Source organism: Argiope bruennichi, chromosome X2 (assembly GCF_947563725.1).
Source record: "Argiope bruennichi chromosome X2, qqArgBrue1.1, whole genome shotgun sequence".
Classification (NCBI taxonomy): domain Eukaryota; kingdom Metazoa; phylum Arthropoda; class Arachnida; order Araneae; family Araneidae; genus Argiope; species Argiope bruennichi.
The window spans coordinates 5,613,132-5,634,983 of record NC_079163.1 but is presented as its reverse complement, the minus strand read 5'-3'; the positions used below and the strand labels follow the sequence as shown (position 1 = coordinate 5,634,983).

Below are 21,852 nucleotides of genomic sequence, written 5' to 3'. Positions count from 1 at the left end.
TATAAATAGAAGGCGCCTGTAGAAAATTCAGCTTTCCCAAGTTCCCACTGTTCTCAGCCACAGTCAACATTAATTTCTAGTCAAAAATTAGATTCACAAAAGATAATTATGAGCAAAAATAAATATATTATACCACGGTATTATTCTTTTATTAAAAATGATCGGGCATAAATAAGGTCTGCCTTCATCATTGATCCAACCGACATTCGTCCACACTCCACCCTATACATTCCAAAAATGCGCTTCATTCTTGGCGGGTAAATAAATTTTCAAATTTTGGCGAAAAAAGCTTTTCCGTAAGCAACCATACATCGATTCCCCCATTTCCATCACTACCGGAATGAAATCCGTCCTCCAGTGCTGCTTCCCCCACTGCCCCCCCCCTTTTCAACTTCAAATGGGGGGTTCAAGCGTCCTCCGGTTAACGAGTCTCCTTTTATGTTTGGTTTTTGCTGCTTGCCGCGTTATGCGCCGATATTTAAAAAATTCTTTATGTGAATTTCTTGATTTTTCTTTTAAATTTATTGCTTTAAAAGTTTTTGCCATTGTGATTTCTTCAAGTAAGTTTATTTTGTTTACTTTACTTATTACTTCATTTATAGATCTCTTAGAATTTTTAGCAGAATTCTTTTTTTGTGTTTGTCAAAGTTTGTATCAATGATTTTGACTACGAAGTTCTGTTTGAACTAGAGCTATAAAAAAAGCTGCCTAAATTAATATTCATTAAGATGACAGCTTCATATATGAACATTATCAATCTTACCTAAGTTTAATTAGTGATAGTTTTAATTCGTAAAGACATGTTTGGAGAATGATATTTTTAGTGGAATTCAAATGGAATTCCTCCCGAATTATTTCCCACATAGTCTTTAACTCTGAATCAAAAGAACATCGTATAGATATTTTTATTGTGTGGGATCCTGTTTCATAGCAAGTTTTGACTTTATCTGAGAAAAGTTTATCTATCATCATAATTCCACAAAAGTCTATAGTTTGAATGGGATTGGTATGTAATGAAATTATACTGTCTGAATTGTTCTCTTGTTGGGGAGTAAGTGGCCGAACTTAAAGTTATTAGATCCATTCTCAGTAACCCTCCTGTACCATTCAAAGAAAGAAAGAGAAAATATACTTAAATCTGCTATTCATTCCTTGCTTTAAAATATGGGCATTTCTGGATAATGTATTATTATATCTTAGTAGCGAATTTTTTTTAAATATCAGAATCATTAAAATTTTATTTCAATAAAGACAAAACGTTTCATTTGATTTTATATCTGTTATTGATATTAGAGTATTTTTTGTGGACTGCAACAAAAATACAGTCATTCAAAAAAGTATTGGGACACAATGCAATAATTTAAATATATGATTTAGGTAAAAAAAAAAAAAAGTATGTTACATTTTGATATATTCAAATCAAATTAACTGAAAATATTATATATTTATTAATATATTGTTCATATATTATTCATATGTACATTAATTCATATATTAATATAAATATGATTACAATAATCCATTGATTTTGACTTTCTTTGATAAGAGGTTTTTGTTAACTCTTGCTTGTTAGAAGTATTGGGTTCATTGATCAGGACATTGTTAGAGGACCCATAACTTGCAAATATCAACAGTATGTTTTAGGTCATTATTTTGGTCCAGTATAAAATGTCTTGAGATTCCTGTGTTACATGTGTTTTATTGCATATTTTGCTTGAGAACATCAAGTTAAACATCTTTATTCATTATGCCATCTATGAAGTTTTTATTTCCTACATGAGAGCTTGCCATACAACCCCAGACTAATTAGTTGCCACATCCATATTTTACAGTAATCCACAAATTTTTGATATTTAATGTTATATTTGGTGTGTGCTATAGTTTTTGCTCTAATCTGATCTGAAAATGTTATATTTGCTTTCATCCACAAAAATGACTTTTCCCAACATTTTGTTGAGTGTTTTATGTGTATATCAAATGCCAGTCTGGCTTTTTTGCTGATGTAGGGCTTTACCTGAGGTACTCTGTCACGATGCTAATGTCTTTTTAAAACATTTCTAAACAATTTCAAGATTTCCAGAAACTACTTGTACATTTCAGAGTCAATTTTACTGTTCTTGTTCTTGGATTAATATGAATTTGTCTCACGATCCACCTATCACCATATTCATTAAATGCCCTTGGATGCTTTGATCTTTGGTTGTTTACAACACTATTTGCTTTCTTGAACTTGCAAATAATATTAAAAACAGTAGATTTACTTAGTAAGATTTGTACTATACAATGTAATTTTTGTACTTTACAACATTTATAATATACAACAAGACATATTTTTGTTTTTCACTATTGTTCTATATGCAGTTTTTTTCTGCTAATACTTTACATCTAAAATTGTAGTCTAAAAAGGGGGGGGGATAAATTAAACTTGATATTTGTGCACTGTATATTTCTTAAATTTACAGTATCCCAATACTTTTGACAACTGTTTGTGTTTAAATTAATTTAAAAGGGTAGTTTCTTACATTCTGTGTACTAAATTTTAAAGTATTTCTTGATTAATTTTGTTTTAATATGTTTAATATTTTTATGTATAGCTTTACATGCTGAGCATGCCAAATGTCCTAATACTTTTTTGATTGATTGCATATATAATGCAAGGTATGGCTGTCCTACAAAATGAGTGCCTTGAATTCAAATCTTGCTCTTATAATTTTGTTTAACTTTAATTTTTTCAAGGGTGGATAAAAATTATTTGTGTGCTAAATGTTTTAAATAATATATATGTTTTCTCAAACTATTAGTTAAAGTGTTCTTCATAACATGAATAACAAGATTATTTTTTTACCCATATTTCCTCCATTCTTCAGCATCACGTGATGAAATCTATGTCTCTTCATGTAGCAAATATTTCAGCTTACAGAGTTTTAATTTTTCTAAAATAGGATATATCTACCATAATATATTTTTTTAGTATTTTGAGGGACATTATATTAAAAAAAACAAAAAACAATTGCACTCTTAAAATAATGCATGGTTAAAGTTGCATTCCACTGAAGATTTTTTTTTTTTGCCTTTAATTTTCTCACAAAAGGGTCAGATGTATATCCCACTATCTTTCAAATGATTTGAGCATTTCCTGAAACCCTTCTGTAACTTGTGTTGCCATTTGTTACATCTTTTTACATTGGAGCATAAAATTTGTTTATTAGCCTATTTTTTTCAGATGCCTAGAAAGTGTGTGTATTTGAGATTGTAATTGAAAATTTTTTCCACTATCAAAACTCAAAATCTGACATTCTACTATAGTATTTTGATGAAAACTTCAGAACAAAGCTGGCTACTCACATTCCAACATAAAGTCATACTGTTCTCCACGGCTTTTTAAAATGGAAGAAATATAAATTTATTGTAAGTACATATGGTTGTTATTATTCAGTTCCAAAAAAAAAAAAAAAAAAGACCAAACTCAAAATTTTAATAGTCACCACTAAGTTCAACAGAAAGTGTTGCTAAAAAGATTCAACTTCCCTCATTTGAAAATTATCCCACAAAGAAAAACTATATGAACATTCCCTTGATCGTATTCAGCAATCCACATATACTATACATAACACATTATGCTATGAGAAATATGGGTTAACTTTTCTAAAGCGAAAGGAAATGGTGAACTGACAGGGATACTTGAAGAAAATACAATGCATTTTGTTCAAAAAGAAAATAATGAAAAACTAACAGTGTGGTTTTTATGTAAGCTGTAAAGTTACAAAAAATATGAGTATCATTATTTTAGCAATTCTGTTTAAAATAAATTCAGGAGTATGACATTTTTTACAAATACATCTAAAATTTTTAAAAATTATATACTTCTGTTTTACTGTGGTATAAAATATATAAATTTCATTGTACATGTAATAAGTTAAAAATACTAGTTTATGTTAATTTATAAGAAATCTGTTAAAAATTTATATAAATAAGCTATTGCTCAATGAAAACTAAAAGCAACCGATTCACAAATTCATATGTTGTTCCTTACTTACTGACAAACCTTTAAAGGTTGGTGGAACATTTTTATCCGGCTTTTTTCCAATTTCAGTAATTGATAAAGAAATCGCATTTTTAATGAGTAACTTAGTTTTGAATATATTTATTGAATTTTAAAGATTTCTTTTGATGTAGATATATAGTCAGAATGACATTTTCTTTCTCTAGAAATAAAAAAAATAAAGAATTTCACTATTTAAAAAAGCATGAATTTAGAATCATATCAAAGCCATGCTGATTAATTTTAATTGTTGATGGAATTTCTTTAAATATCTATTAAAATTATTTTGTAATAAAATAATGAGCAAGTTTATTTTTAAAAAATGGACAGAGGTTGTCCCATGATCTCTTGAAGGGTTTGTGGTGATGTTCATATAGAATGTTGTATAATTAACCAAATTTAAATCAGAAGAGATGCGAGGTTTCTTATCCGAGTCATCATTGTGGTGATGTTCATGTAGAGTGTTGTATAAAGCATTTCATCGCTATTAGAATAATAAACTCTTTATTTCACTAACAACCATCGGAACATCACTACTTAGCACACACATACGTACAACGGGGATTTCCCCGGGCGAAGTATATACATAGACTGTATTAGAGAAAGTAGATAGGTAGCGCTTTAGAATGACATGAATGAAAGATGGTGCTACGATCACTACAAGTTAAAATCATAGATTGCTTTCTTCAGTAAACATAGTCTATTTATAACTGTTTATAAAACCTTGTGTTTGCTGTATATAGATATTTTTTATGTATATAAATAAATACACTTAATACCAAATTGACAATAATTTCATTTATTAAGACAAACTAACAACAATAAAAAAGCAAATTAATGCTATTTCAATGCAGCTTAGATGAAATGCATGTCCACTATATTATTCACAAGACTTTTCATCATTCAATTACCATTTTGTTGTTTACTGAATGCATTATTTGGTAAGACTGTTACTGCTGATTAAGAGATCAAATTATTCACTTAATTGTTTTTGCCATTTAAAATTTACAACTGGAGATTGGAATCATGGCTAAAATTTGAAGTTAATAGGTTTCTAGCAAAATAGAATATATATATATATATATATATATAATATATATATATATATATATATATATATATAAAAATATACTAATAAATTTTTTTCTCAGAAAAAAAAATGACTTTTTTTAATGCAAAAATTATACTTTTTTCCCTAGCCTATTAGATTTGATAAGTGTGGTTATACAACTCATCTAAAAGTGACTCAATCTAACAACGAGCCTTCAGTATACTATATCTGTATATATAAGAAACATCCAAAATGAATAAAGACTTGCAAATTTAAATTTTGATCCAAATTTCCTACATTATGTGCATATAAATTGTGTCTAAGTAATAAATAGAAAATGTGAAATAGGATAAATATGCAGCATTTAAAAGGATAGAAGTAATGAAGATGTATCATTTTTATTGATTATGTCACTCCATTTTTATAGATTTGAAAATATGCATTTAATAGGACACATTTATTTTATCAAATGTATACTAAAAGTTTCAAGTGCATTTAATTGATTACATATTTCTGCTTAAAAATATGAATTATTTCATTGCCGAGTTTTATTGGTTTTGATTTTCCATTTAATAGATATTTTTGCTTGGCATTCATTTCAGGTATTCACTCTTAATTATTAGATAAAACTTTGGGATATGAATCAAAACCAGGATATGAAGTATATGAAGCTATAATTGCTTCATTTCTATAAATAAAAATTATTTGGCAAGATAATGGTGATAATTTACTTTCTTTCATTGCATATGAAATTGAATGACATAGTAAAAGAAATCTATTGTAGAGACCTTCAGATCTTTTTTTTTTGGGGGGGGGGAGGATTGCTGAGGGTTATTGCAAGTGGTATACCTGAATTTTTTAGATTCATTGTATTTGTTTTATAAGAAGAAATCATCAAAAAACTTTTATTTTATTTCTTCTTTGAATAACAAGTAATATTTGATATGTTTTGGGTCTAATAAATAATTATTTCAATTGTGATAAGTTATTTTAGGATTCTTGTTTTAGTAAATTGACAGTTAAAGCTTTAGCTACGCCTATGAATGTAAAAATATTTCATCTAAGTTAATTAATGTTTAAAAAGTGCATGCAAATTATTCTGTGCTGATAATTGATGCTATCACAGAAGCAATAATTAATCATTTGTAAACATCATAAATAACTTTGTTGAAAATGTTCATTTTATCAAAAAAGGGGGGATGTTGCAGTTAAAATTATATGCTTGGGTGAATATTTCTCATATTTAGCTGTTATTTTGTTTAAGAATGAGATGTTGATTTTAAGGAATATATATATACAGTGGCTCCCAAAATTGAGTATACACTATACTCTTTTTTCTTTAATTTTATTCTTTTTGTTCTTAACATTCCTATTTATGGTTAATATTTATAAGAACTGCAAAATATACATTAACCAAACTATTAGGCTAAAAAATAAAACGAAAGAATTAATAATATTTTTATTACAGTAATTTTTATGTCAAAGTTACAAATTCCAAAGCCTCAAAATTGAGTATACACCTTATAAAATATGCGAGTTGACTGCCACTATTTATTTTCAAATGAATAAGTAAAATAATTTTGTTACTTTAGTTGGCAATCGTTGATTTCCAAGCGAAAACAAACGTTTGGGATATCATAATGAGCTCCAGAAATGAAACAAATGTTGAGATTTGGAAACTTGTTATTCGATTGTCTGAAGATGGTAAATCTCTACGAGAAATTGCAAGGGAAATTCATCGAAGTCACGGATGCATTCAAAAAATTATCCAGAAGTAAAAATTTATGGACAAATTGCTAATAAACCTGGTAGAGGAAGAAAAGAAATCCTCAGTGCCACGACCAAGAGAAGAGTTATTCGAGAGGTAGCAAAAAATCCTAAGGTGAGTGCTACAAAAATTGCTACATCTACTTCAGGAACAATTGGAAAGTGTGTTTCTGCAGAAACAATTCGAAGAGTAATCCGAAAACCAAATTATGATGGTAGCGGAGCCAGAACAAAACCATTCATTTCCAAAGTAAATCGAGAGAAAATTTCTTTTGTTAAAAGTCATATTTCAAAGCCCCCTGACTTCTGGAATCAAGTAATATTCAGTGATGAAAGTAAGTTCAATGTTTTTGGTAGTGATGGTCGATGTTATGTTTGGAGAAAGCTCAATTCTGAACTTTTTCTTAACACCAATCCTTCTGTAAGGGATGGAGGTGGTTCACTTCTTGTATGGGGCTTATGTCTGCAAAAGGAGTGGGAAATTTAGTTTTCATTGATGGAATCTTGGACAAAATTAAATATTTGGATATATTGAAGAACAATTTAAAACAAAGTGCCCAAAAGTGCCAAAATTTGGGTTTAGGGTTAAGTTTTCTATTTCAACAAGATAATGACCCGAAACACACAGCTAAAATAATTAAGTTATGGTCGTTGTATAATTGTAAAATGCAACTGCACACCTCTCCTCAAATTTCAGATCTCAATGTGATTGAAAATTTGTGGGCATAATTAGGAAAATCGGTTCAAAAACACGATATTAGGGGCAAGGAACACTTAAAAAGAGTATTACAAGGAGAATGGTCGAAAATATCCGGCGAAACAACTCAAACTCTTGTCAACTCAATGCCACACCGTTTACAAGCTGTTCTAAATGCAAAAGGATATGCAACAAAATATTAATTTATCTTTTCCTCTTTTTGTTGACAGATTTTGCTAGATGTATACTCAATTTTGCGACTTTGGAATTTGTAACCTTGACATAAAAACTACTGTAATAAAAATATTGATTCCTCTGTTTTGTTTTTTAGCCTAGTACTTTTATTAATGTATGTATATTTTGTCGTTCTTATAAATATTAGCCATAAATAGGAATGTTAAGATCAAAAAGAATAAAATTAAAGAAGAAAGAGTATAGTGTATGCTCAATTTTGGGAGCCACTGTATATATCGGCATTTTTCATAAAGTTTTTTTCATCAGCATTCTACCGACAATGAGCAATTTACTTTATAATGTGCTTTGAAATATCAAGAGGAATTTCTTACATATATAATTCAGTAGAGTAAGGAAATATAAATAAGTTTTCCTTATATTCTCTTTTTAAGAAAATTCTGGGAATTCATTGAAATGTTCTCAATTCCATCTTTAAATTTAATGCGCAGTAAGGAAAATGAAAGAAAAACTTTTGAATCTATGAAAAGACCTAAATTGAATAAAAATTTCATTGAATTATTTTTAGAGGCTTCAAAGTTATAATATGTAAAATTAGCATAAACATATTTGTCTCTGCCTAAACATTACATTGCAACTCCAGAACAAGACCCCCTCTTTTTTATTTAATTAAGTGCATCAGTAAATCTTAATATCAGAGAAGAGATGAAACCAACAGAAAAATACATTATTTTTTAGTTCAAGATGAATGTCTTATCATTATAAAGCAGCAAAATATGTACTTGTTTTCTTAGCGTTATATTTCTGCTTAGCTGTGTTTTTTTTTTTTTTTTTTTAATTATTTGAATGAAAACCAGAAGTCAGTTCACACCTAGAATAGATATGGATATCACTGCTTATTAAGAAATAAAAAAGTAAGACTCGTATAGCTTTCAATAATTTGAATTACTATACATTTTAACATTATACAATTTATTTATTTTTATTAGTGGATTATTAAACATATAACATTCTTCTTGATGTGCCGCAGAAATATAATCCTTAAGGGTACGTGAAATAAAAGCAATATTCGGTTCCTTTCAGAAGCTTCTTAAATGTTTATATAATGGCAGAAAATCACAAAACATTTTTAATTAGCGAATGAATTTCATCATCCACCTGGAGGATGTGAAACAATTATATTTCAAAAGATCCGGAAACCAATTATATGTCCCCTTCCTTAATCCAGTCAGTGAGTGGTACGTCTCCAATTTTCTACCAATCACAGCACAACTCGTTTTGGACTTCACGATTGTGAAAATTTTATTCATTTGTGCCGGTTAGTCGACGCGCGTATTTAAACCGATTTGTTATTAATGATCAGTTTCATCTAAAATTGTAATTTTTTTTTTTAAAATTTTGTATCTTCTGTATGCATCGAGTAAGATGATTTATGTCTATTTTATTAATTTTTTTCGCCAGTGACGTCGCTCATATTTTTTCTTAAATTTTTGTATCTGTTTGTCAAACAGATGCAAAAGTTTTTCTTATATTTCCTTATATTGGCAATACACTAATTAGGTCTAGTCAATTGATATTATACTTCTAACCATTTACTTTTCATATTTTGTTTCGAAAATGTTAACGGCCTCTCAACCAGTGAATTCGATCTAATATCAATATCAATATTTGAAATGATTGGTGTAATGAAGTGTGCAGAGAAACGGAATTTAGGATTTGGAAATTAATTTCCTTCGATTTTTAATAGAATTTTGACTTTTGCGACTAATTTTTTTAGATTTGAATCTTAATTTTTATGTTGATTATTTTAAAATGTACATTAAATAATATTAAATAGCATTAATTAGTGTAGTTTCATAGTTGAAGATAAAAAAAAGTCATTAGTTTTTTTACAAAGTAATGTTCCGAATTCGGAATTAAAAATTTTGTAGTTCCTAGTATTAAAATTCATTCCCAATATCTTTTATAAGGTTATGAAACAAAATAGTATGTGTCAAAGTCTAGTTTTCTGTACTTTATCTAGAGTGCCTGACAGTAAGATATTAATGCTTTCATAAATGGGAGAAATTTTTGTTTGACTTTATCACATAATTCTTTTAGATGTTTTGTGTCATTGGAGTGAAAGAAATGAATGCCTTTTTAGCTGATATTTCATGAAAAGATTCAGATATTGTTTTTGAACTTGCTGAATTTGCTTTAATACATGTTTTGTCGTCTTAGAAATAGTGCATGATTTACTTTTCTGTCAGATTATATTTCTGATTTTATTCATTTGACTTCCTTTTCAAATTTTGTCTAGTAAAATAAATATGCTATTAATCAAATGTCAATGAAAATTTAATACTTTTTTTTTTCTAAGAGGTATTTTTTTTTTCACTTAATTTAGATGGATAGACTTTTGGAAAAGTAGAATTTAAACTGTTCATGCTTATTAATTGTTCCATTTTACTAAACGTCTTTATCTAGTTACTTAATAAAATAAGTGATCAATAAGTAACAATTGATGAAAATGTATTGAATTTTTCAATTTCAGTAATAAAACATTTCAATATTCTTTTTTTATAACTCTTCGTTGTTATAAGTTTGTTTACATTTACTAGAAAAAAATGTTCAGGTTAAAAAACATCATATTTTTAAAACTTTAAAAGTAAACCACTCATTAACTTCCTCCCATATCATTCATTAGATATGCTAGAATTAAAATGCTCTCCCTCACCTCCTCCCATTTTATATTTTTCATGTATTTGGTATTTGGAAATATGCCTTTGTAGTAAATATCTGTAAATACACTACACATATAAAGCATTATTTAAAAAAAAGACAGGCAGCTGCATAGGTTTTATATTGTAAATGGTTGGTTTTTATTTATTCATATTTTTTTCCAAGTTTTTTTATATGAAGAATTCATAATATTTAAGTGGAGAGGAAATGTAAGGCTTTGAAATTAGACAATACATGTAGGTATTATAATCTTTACTTGATTCCTGAAATGTTGCATATTTTACATATTAAATTGAAATGAGTTTATAATTTACAGTATTGCATGATTGCGATGGGAGAAATATTTTTAATTTGCTGTTATGAGAAACAAATTCCATTACTTCATATTTTGGGTATGCAATTAAAATGATTCTAGAAATAAAGGAGGGAGGGGAAGAGTAGAGCCAAGTTTTCTGCATTAATGAATAATATTTCTCTGAAAAGAAATTGCCAATATATATATATAATATAATTTATTATGTAGGGAAAAAATCTGTTGCTAAAACAAATATGAGGGCTAATTTAAGGTGAGACAAATAAATATGTTGTGCTAATAAAAGAAAATAATTTATAAAACTGAAATGGTTCAAAGAATAGTTTCATCTTCTCTCGTGTGACTCAAAATAGCTTGGAACTGATAGGTTATTTATAAGAAGATCTTGATGAAAAATTATGCAAGTCTTGAGCAGTTTTGTGAAAAATAGATTACCTAAAATTCTGTTGCAGCAAATATCTGCTAGTAACCCAATTTGAGTCAATTTCACTAATTTGGTTTTAAGGAACAAGCATTAATCTTTTAATTAAGCTTCTAAATTTTATTTTTTAAAATAGGTCTTGTATTTATGTTAAAATTATGCATGATTTGCTGTTCATTATTTTCTTTAAATAAGGCCAGCCAAGCACTTCAACTTCTAAAGCTTACTGTGTAATATTTTTATTTCCTATGTTGGTCATTATAGCAATAATTTCATTGAATCTTTTAATATTGTTTGATTTTTATTAATTCTTTCATTTTATCTGTATCTTAATATTCTAATAAAAGAAGAATCAGTATTAAATAGGCATTTTCATTTAAATTTTTTGAATTGTGTCTTTTATATTTTGAAAATTAAAAAAAATATCCTATATTTCAAATTGATAAAATATGTATCTGAAACTATAACATTTAAAGTGATGCATTCATGGAACTAGTATTTATTTGATCTTATTTTGAGGAAAAATGTCAATTAAAAAAAAACTGACCTCTATGTTTTTGGAAATAATTAAAAAGCCCCCCCCCCCTTTTTTTTTTCCTTTCATGATGCTGTTTCAAAAATTTTATCAGACATACTCTAGGAGAATAACTTATATTTATTTATTAATATCCATATCAAAATTGTTCCTTACAAAAGTCTGAATATATTCAGCGTACAAAAAACTAAAACAGAGGCAATTAAATAAAAAATGAGTTATTAAATGGTTTCCATTTTCAGGCATACAATTTTTGCTACATAAATTAATACTAGAAGTGATAGTTTATATATGACAGTTAATACCATTCTCCCACAAAAGCTATGTTCATGTCCAAGGTCTGGTAGGGTGAAGCTGAGTCATTCCCACACTTATGATGTATGCATTTTAGGTTTTGAAAGTCTGGCTTCTCAATATATTCGTTAAATATTCTCTTTCAAGAAATTCATTGAGAAGATGAACCCTTTGTAGGTGCCCATTGTCATTGTAAGAATTAAGCTGGGGCAAATATAATGTATAAAACCTTCATAGCAATCCAAGTCTCTATCAAAGATATTCAGTCATCTATCACGATGCTTACCCACATTATCAAGCCTCTATTGCCATAGATCTAGGGGACAGCTAGCTGATCTTTGGCTTTCTCTAGATTAGAATTCATTAGTAAATTGAATAGTACCTTACTGATATCTGTTCCTAAGTCAATATTCTTCTTATATTATTTGGATTCTCCAAATAAGAAAAAAGCAAACCATAAATTGTTTGTGTGCTTTGCAAACAAACCTCTCATATAGACTTTTGGAGGCAATAAAATTGCAATTTGGTTTGCAATGTTGTGTTTGTATGGTGGTAGCAATAAAACTGAGAAGCTCTTCTGCACATGCTATGCCAAGCTTTAAAGGGCAAATTTTAGCTGTCTTGGTTCTTGGTTGTTCTTGTTTGGACCTTCTCTGTATGGATCCAGTATCTAAAATGTTTTCATAAGTTGGATGTGATGTTTACATTACGTTCAAGTTTTTAGGATTTTGATCTTACCTTGCCATTTTCAAGTCTCCTGATGGTCCTTTGCCTTATTTATATATTGGCATTGGCAATTATTCATTTCGGCTGCTTGATCTTGAATTTCTCCATATATATATATATATATATATATATATATATAATATAATTCATCTTAATGTGTCGGCAAATAAAACATGGAAATTGTCAGCAGCTGGAATAAAGCATATTCTTTTAAATATACCTGTATGCTTAGAAGTAAAATTTGAAGATTTGCATCTAAATTTGGAAGGATAAATTTTATCTTTTGTTTATAACTTTTTGGTAAATTTGATAAAATTCTGAAATCTTATTACATGAAAATATATTTGTGAACAGAAATGTTTAATGTAATTATATTGATGTATTGACTTCCTTTTTTTCACAGAAAAAGGGAAGGGAGATTCCAAAACGTATTTTTTAAGAAATATGATTATATTTATGAAGTGACATCTTACTGACATGTCTTATGCAATAGGAAGAAATTTTAAAAGATTCCAAATTTGTGTTGTTTCGAGGAAGTGAATAATTATGTTAGTTCAACAAAAAATTTAAATAAGGATTATTTTGTTTAATAATTGGCTAACTTTTAAGGTTGTAACTAAAATGTTAACAGTGCAGAAATAGCTATGCACAATTGTAACAAGATATACATTTGGTCGATGTATTTTATTATTTTTTATTTCTTCTTACTTAAAAAAGTTTTTATTTCTTTTAAGTTTTATATGTTGTTAATTTTAGATATGATATGACTTAGAGCTTTATGCAATTAGCTTTGAATGTATTTAGTATTTTTTTGTTTTGTTTGTGTGCTATGTTTTTTTTCTTTTTCATAATTGTTTCTAATTTTGTTTTATAAGATTCACTATAAAATAAAAGATGCAAATATTTGATAAATGTTATTTTTGTAGGAATTTAGATATGTCAGACATAGCTGCTGAATTCATTGCATACTTTAAAAATTTGCCTAAAGTAAGTAATATTCTATTAATTTAAAATATTTAAAGTATGATATTAAAAACTAATTTGCTTTGTTTATATATATATATAGTTAAATATTAAAATTTAACAAATTGATAGTTTTATTAGCTATGCTATCTTCTGCTTCATTAGAATGCTATCTTCTACTCTCAGTTCAAAATGAAATTTCTTGAAAGGGAATGTAGGAAGAAAAAGTGACAAAGGAAAGGGATTAAATGTTTCAAATTAATAATTTCTACTTTAAAAGATAAATATTAAAAAAATGTAATGTATATTGAGGAATGTATTAAATATTCTCATTTGTATTCTTAATTAAGGCAGTTATTTCTTTTTCCTAATTGAGTTTTATCCAGATGTAAATTTGACAATTCCTTAAATACATAATTAATACTGTTGGTCTAAGATTATTTAGTAGAAACTGTGGGAAATCTAAAATTGTTGCTAACTTTGTTAAATGATAATGCATTGAATTCTTGGTTTATACATTTTATTCAGTGATATATCTATATGTTTTTTAAATATAAATTCCTTTTTATAAATCCAAGAGGATGAATTGGAATGTTTTATATTATGCATGATAGACATATTTTTATATATGAAAATGTATTTGTTTCAAAAAGCATACATATGTGAATCAATACTTGATATCAGCATCTCAGTTGTGGTTATCTAGATTTAGATGATTGGTTAAAATTGTCACATTTAAGTGATATTTATGCATTCTCAAGGATTACTTTGGTGTTGAGTTATGATTTCATATATAATGTATATTCATTATAGAATGTATCTCATGTTGCCTGATTTGATTTGCCTTTTTTTAGCTCATTTATCAGATACATTTTGAAGACTTTTCCAAGTCTAGAAACTTTTACTTTATAATGGATTACTGTGTGTTTCATATTTTTCAGTGATGCATTCTAGAATTAAACCAGTTTTCTTAAAAAAGCTCTTTAAAATTCTTTTGCTGATGTATTTATAATGATGCAGGTAAACATTTATTAATTTTTAAAAATTCTTCAAGTATATAATTGACTTTATTGGGAAAAAATAAGTTTCATGTTCTGCTGATATTCAAAGATGGTGGTTGAAGCCCAAATTCTTCATTAAATAGAAAAAATATTTAGTATAAATGAATTATTCTAATATAAATTATCTGTAATTTATAAAAATCAGATTAACTTTAATTTAATTGATATTTATCTATTTAACTAAATCTCGTGTTTGCGCATGTGTATGTCACACTCTTAAACTGTACTGAACACCTCACTGTTTTCATGGTAATTGAATTTTCCCTCTCCATTTTAGATTAGTGGTCTATGCCGTGTGTATGAAAGAAATGTAAGTATGAACTTTTTTTATGAAGTTATGTGCTATATTTGTAGCTTTAAAACTGAGCAAAAAATATCGCTTAGTAATTAATGACTTTATTTCATGTCATATGTAGGGATATTAATTTCATGCATTTAAAATTTTCCTTATAAAATGCTGTTAATATCTGTGTATTAAAAGGGGGAAATGGTATCTGATATAATTAACATTTTCACATATTTTTCAAGTTAGAAACAAACTGTCCATTTATTTATCTACTCATTTTCTCTCTGATAAAACATAAGACTCAGGAAATAACACTGCTAAACATTTGTCTGGAATATAGTTGTTACAGTTAACCATTGAACATATTTATTCAGACAATTGTAGAGAGCTTCCTTATTTTATCATCTGTTATATATGTATAATATTTTGTATGTTTGTTACTACATATTGAAATTTAGAGTTAAGTTAATTGTTCCAATTATCAAAATTTATCATTTGCTTTATTATAAGATAAAATGACTAATAATTGACTATATAATTGAATAATGTAACATTTTGTTGGTGTTGTAAATTTTTTTTAAATAAAAAAAAAGTTAAGTAAACCTTTTTTAATCTAGTTATATCTTAAAATTCCCTGCATAGTTAATTGAAAGTTCTCTTTTTTTTCTTAGAAGGAAAGGATGATCTAATAGAGAATGTCATTGAATAATTTCTTAGTTATTCTGTAAAGCTTTTTTTAAAGCCTGTGATAACTAAAATATTGAAATCTTCGAATCCTTTACTAATTTCGGCATTCAGTAACTATAAGGATTGTTTTCGATCACCCTTATATCATAGCTATGACAGTTTTACAGATAGTGGGCCTATTGTGATATAACTACTTTTTATCAATCTAAAATACTGAAATTTGTTTTTGAGAAGATATTAAAAATTAACTTTATCCTCCATGTTCTAGGTTGCTTCATAGTTAGCTTTATGCGTCTTAAAAGAGTTTAATAATATTTAGAAAATTTTTGCAGCTTTACTTTTTTAACATGTCATAGATTTTACAAAATAGTGTGAAAGAATTGTTGATAATTTTAGAAGTAGCTCTGGCTTTCTATCACTTACAGTTTTGGTATGATTTTTTTAGTATTACATTTTCATAATTGTTTCTTATTTTCAATAAAAGCATTTGTAATATAATAATATAATGAAATGTTTGTAATGCAATTAAAATAATAATTTAAATTGGGGACAATTATAAAAGCATTAATTTATGAGTTTCTAAAAATAAATACTGAAAGTTAAATGATTCATGTTCCATCATGTTACAACATCTATCTGTTGTGTCGACACAATGTGCATCATAAACATGTATATGTGTTGTATCATAAACGAGAATATATTTCTCTGACATCTCAATATGTAATTTCTTTCTATGGAACTCATTATATAATAAATGCTACTATATTACTAATATTATTACTCATTATATTTTATTACTAATTTCATATTTTGTGTACAAGAGATTTGTATTAGTGATTAAGAATGTCATGAAAATGTGAAAACCATGCCAATAACGTTATATATATGTATGTAGAGATGTTACATTTAGAGGTCAATGCTCAATTATGACTTATTTGTTTAAGAAATGTTATGAACTATATTTTGACCAGAAAATGATTGACTGAAATGAAATGAGATGAGGAGAGCACAGCACCCTCAGTAACAGTTTGAACCTCCAATTGGTTGTTTATTGTATCATGAGATGCTTGGATTCTGCAAAGGTGATGGATAGCAGCGAGGGAGTGCTGTGTATGGAAGGATATTGTTCGTCCTGAGCCAATAGGAAAGTGAGAAGTTCTGAACCAAAATGACAGTGAGAGATGAATTGCAATATGGAACAGTTTTAATTTGAGAATTTTAAAAGTTTAAAAAGCAAGCATGGGAATTTTTTTTTTTTTTTTTTTTTTTTTTTTTTTGTGGGTGTTAAAGTAATATTGTTCTAGGTCTTCTAATATTTGGGGTGGGTTTGTAAATGTTTATTTATTTATTATTATTTTGCTTCGTTTTTAGTACTGTTTAGGTTTAATGAAGAAGTCCTCAGAGGGGTGTTTCAATTTTTTATTGTTGGGATACTAAGCATTTTGGCTGCCTTCAAATTTGGGCATATCTCATAAACCATCTGTCTCTGAAGATTTGTCTAAGAACTTGATTCTGGCACCTGTCTAATCTCATAAAATATGATTTTGAGGAATATGCTGATATTAACCAAGATAAGAACTACCCCCCCCCCTTATAAGATTGTTCCTCTTGGGATCATCATCTTCATTTCTGACAGATAGGTGAAAAATTCTTGACATATAAGCTTTGACATTCCAGTGGTGTGGCACGAACCACAAATCATTCCTCAGGCTATTACGTAAATCTAAAGTATTAATGGCAAATCCAAGCACAAAATTACCCTCTGCTGTCTAACCAGTATTTCTCCTGTAGATCTAGGTAGATTGATCAAAAGCTGCAATATAAGTTGAAAGTGAGAATCAGGATGACCCTATCTTTGAAACAATAATTTAGTTCTGTGTAGCTTATCTAATTATTCAAAGCAGATTTCAGTGACCTCATTTGAGATTTGAAATAATCTAAGAGAAAATTGAACTTCCTAGCTTTAGTCTGGAAACCTGGAATTCTTTTCGGAAATATGCTAACTTTGTTTCTTTCATAATTGCAAAAAAGAATATGAGAATTTGTTTTCCAAAGAAAATCATTTTATTGTAATAATATTTGCTGTGTAATCAAAGTCCTAAATCAAGTACACACACAAATAGAATGGAAACTATTCTTAAATCCATCAAAGATTTGTTTGAAAGCAGTAAATTTCCTTCTATATACATAGTTTTTTTACAAGTATAATGAAAGAAATCCATTAAAAACCTTTTGATAAAAATTCAGTATACTTGAGTATTTGGGAGCCATGTGTTGCAACCTAAATGTTGTTGGATTGTTAATGGATTTTTAATTTGGTTATACTAAATTTTGTTGTTTTTGTGTGAATAAAATAGGTGAGAAAAGAAAATTCTTATATTAAGAAAGAATGTACAAAGCTTGAATTTTTTTTGCTTTCCTGAAAATGTTATATATCTTTCATTAATCAATTTTGATAAGATTATTTTACTTCCAATTCATATAAAATTAGGATTTTTCAAAAAATTTGTTGACACAGTGCATAAAAATGTTGCTGGGTTAGATTATTGAAAGAAGAATTCTTCTGTATAATCAGACTTAAAGAAGAAATTTTTTGATTAAAGAGAAAATCCCAATATCTGTTAAATAAAATCAGAAGACCAGCATAGAAAACATTGAGAAATGTAATTAAAAACTTTTTTGGAAATCGTACTGCACCTAATTATTATAAGATTATGGGTCTATTGCTTTAGTCATACAAGATATGAATTGTAATATGCTTTTGGAGATACATTTCTTGGGATTTTTCTTGAATTTTTCACTGAAAATCCTGGTTCGCTCAGAGACTAACTGGGAGAGCATTTTCACTAAGGTATCTTTTCCATGGAAAAAATATGCTAGAGACCATGGGGTAAATGAATGTTGATTAAATATCGTTAGGCATTGAAATGGGTTGTTTCAGATTTCAAACGGAAATCAACATCGGTTGTATTTCAGGTTAGTTGAATAGTGTTGTACATACATGCAAATTTATGTATTTCATTTTCATCTAATCTTTATCACACATACATATAAAACTATGGGCTATGAAATCAAGCTACTTACATATTTGCATTCAATATGAAAAATTATATTCAAATTGTGTATTTTCCTTAAGTGCTGGGAAAAAAAAAGTAACATTTTGTACCCCATTGCAGATATTAATATATTTGTTTCATATTTGTTGCCTGATTATAAAATAATAGACCTCTTAAACATTTTCATATAATGAGAGATATAATAATGACTGTCAGTTTAATATTTTTTAAAAGTGTATTATTTATATATTTTATTAAATTATTATAAAGTTGATTTGCATTAGATTTGTAACATTTTAGCACTTTTCTTTCTCTGTAATTACTAAAATATTTTTAACGATTAAAGCAGCTTCAAAATTTTTAAAATCAAATTAATTCTATTGATCTGTTTAACTCACTGTACTTGTGTAATATTTTTAATGAATGTTCAAGGTTTTGAAAGAGAAATTAATTACAGAAAATCATGTTAAATAGGAATTCTTTTATTATTTATTTCATTTTTATACTGTTGTGAAATTACTTGTCTGTACAATTATTCTGTTTGCTTAAATTAGAATATTAACCTTTAATATAACCAAATTTTTTGAAAAAGAATAATTCAGTCTGTTGTGCATTTCTTTCTTTCCAAAAGGATAAATATTGTTGTTATGGCGAGGATGCTAAATTAGTAACAAAAGTATTGACGACTGCGCAGTTAAAGTCTTTAGGATCTGGTATGTATTTTTTTTTTTTTTCTGTCTGTGATGATTTCATGAGTTTATATTAAGTTGCATTTAAAATCAGTGTAATTTTTTTTAGTCTCAGAAAGTTAGTTCACTTTTTCACATCTTATTCTATATGTCACTCCGATTTTTATTTCATTCACATCAAGTATTTTATGCTAAGAACATTTAAAAATAGTTCAATTTTCATTATACTGTTTTTTTATTTCGTATTTCATCTGCTAAGGAATCAAAATGTTTTCTTCTTTTTGTGTACATGAATTTTTTTTAAGTAAAAGCACATTCTTAAAGGCAATTTTTCATGTAAGTAACATGACGATTTGAGGAACCAGGAGGTCATAAATTATTGAAAACGAAATGTAGTTTAGAACCCTTATCTGCAAAAATATTAAAACTTTTAAGAAAAATAGAAGCTTGAAAATATAAGGAATTTTATACTCTTTAATTTGATATAAGTCTGTAGTGTAAAAACTGAGGAGGTTTTAAGATATTCAAGAAAAACTAAAATGTTTACCGGGAAACATCGCTGCAACATCGGCACCAATGTTTACAGAAGGTATTGCAAAATTCTATCTAAAAATTCTGAGGAGTAATAGTAGGCATCAAGGCGATAAGAATTTTCAAAGAAATATAAAGTCGCAAACGACGGTGAAAATTTATTTGCTGGAATACAGATACAGAATACATTTATTGCACAGACATTTTAACATAAGAAAGGAGGCGATGAGAAAGTTTTATGAAAATTGCTCAATGTTGCGGCCGCGAAGGTCATTACACAACCGACACCGACGTTTAAAGGACCACCGGACGTGCTCAAACATATATCCCAGGTGTTCTTACGATTTCTCCAGCAGCGACGACGATCCATGCTACGAGATCTTTCAATGTTTCCAAAGGTGTCTGATAAACAAGAGATTTCAAATGGTCCCAGAAGAAGAAATCCAAGGGATTAACGTCCGTGAAACGTGGAGGCCAATCAACAGGTCCGCCACGTCCTAGGATATGTATCATCTAGGTAGTTACGCACATATTTCAAAAAATGCGCTGGGGCACCATCATGCATTAATTACATATTCTGGCGTGGAGTGGCCGGTATTTCCTGCAGTAAAACCAGAAGGAGTGAAAGAAAACAATGTACTTTGCGCCACTGAGGCGTTCGGGACCTGCATTTGGCCTCGTTATTTTGAAGGATCTTGTCTCCCGCAACCGTCTATTAATATTTGCAAAGATGCGGTGGTGTGGACAACGCCTACTTGGATATTACTACTGGTATACTTTTTGTGCTAGCCATCCATTACGGTCGTAAATTAATTGCATATTCGTCATTCGTGAAATCTGACATGTTGTTTGCGAAAGAAACTTATCGACAATCAATTCTGCACTGCTCTTTAATGAATACAAGCTGCTTTTATATTCCTCGAACCATCAATTCTGCAATGCTCGCTGCTTTTATATTCCTCGAACGCATGGAAAATTTAGATACGAGAAAGCTTCTTTTTCTCGACTACCAAGTTCCAAATCCTTGCTTTCTTAGGGCCATTCTCTTCGCCAGGCTGTCTCTTCGATGTCTGTTTTTGCGATTTTCACAGAATAAACATCTTCTCCAACCCGATGTTTTATGATAATTTTTCATCTCCTTAATGCCTACTATCACTTCTCTAAATTTACCTTTCGAATTTGGCAACACCCTCTGTAAACATCGGTACCGATGTTGCAGCGATGTTTCCTGGCAAACATTTTAGTTTTTCTTGGATATCTTAAAACCCTCTCAGTTTTCACACTACAGAATTATATCAAATTAATGAGCATACAGTTCCTTATATTTTCAAGCTTTTATTTTTCTTAAAGTTTTAATATTTTTGCAGGTAAGTGTTCTAAACTACTTTTTTGTTTTCAATAATTTACGATCCCCTGGTTCATCAAATCGGCATGTTACTTACATGAAAAATAGTCTTTAAGAATGTTCTTTCATTAAAAAAAATTAATAGTTTAAACACCATTTGTTATTTTTTGTATTAATTTTTTAAGGTTTCCAGAAGTTCGCCGATCCTCATATTTTTGCGATTTTCACCCCCTAAACGTCGTTTGGGACCCTATGTTGTATGGTGATTCTTTATCCTCTTCATGCCTCCTATCACCCATCTGAATTTGTCAGCCGAATTCGGCAACACCCTGTATATATACAGTGTGCTTCATAAATGATGGGAGTAACTTTAAGGGGTGATAGTACACATCAAGACGAGTAATAGTAAATAGGAAACCAAGTGTCCCAAACGTCTTCCGAAGGAGATAGGCGTCATCAAAGTTTAGGGCACTAA

The 21,852-nt window shown here is 28.4% G+C and overlaps 1 protein-coding gene across 2 annotated transcripts in view; it reads left to right on the top strand.

The window, feature by feature from the left end:
- Window positions 1–432: 432 nt before the first annotated feature.
- LOC129960777 (DNA mismatch repair protein Msh2-like) overlaps window positions 433–21,852 on the top strand; it is a 99,899-nt gene continuing 78,479 nt past the window's right edge. The window contains exons 1-4 of one of the 2 annotated variants that reach the window (XM_056074409.1): window positions 433–560; window positions 13,686–13,746; window positions 15,061–15,093; window positions 19,444–19,525. In XM_056074409.1, coding sequence (XP_055930384.1) covers window positions 13,696–13,746; window positions 15,061–15,093; window positions 19,444–19,525 — 166 coding nt within the window. In that variant the 5' untranslated portion in view covers window positions 433–560; window positions 13,686–13,695. Of the gene's footprint in view, window positions 561–3,260; window positions 3,409–13,685; window positions 13,747–15,060; window positions 15,094–19,443; window positions 19,526–21,852 lie in introns of those variants that run through there. The other variant, XM_056074410.1, reaches the window with a different exon arrangement.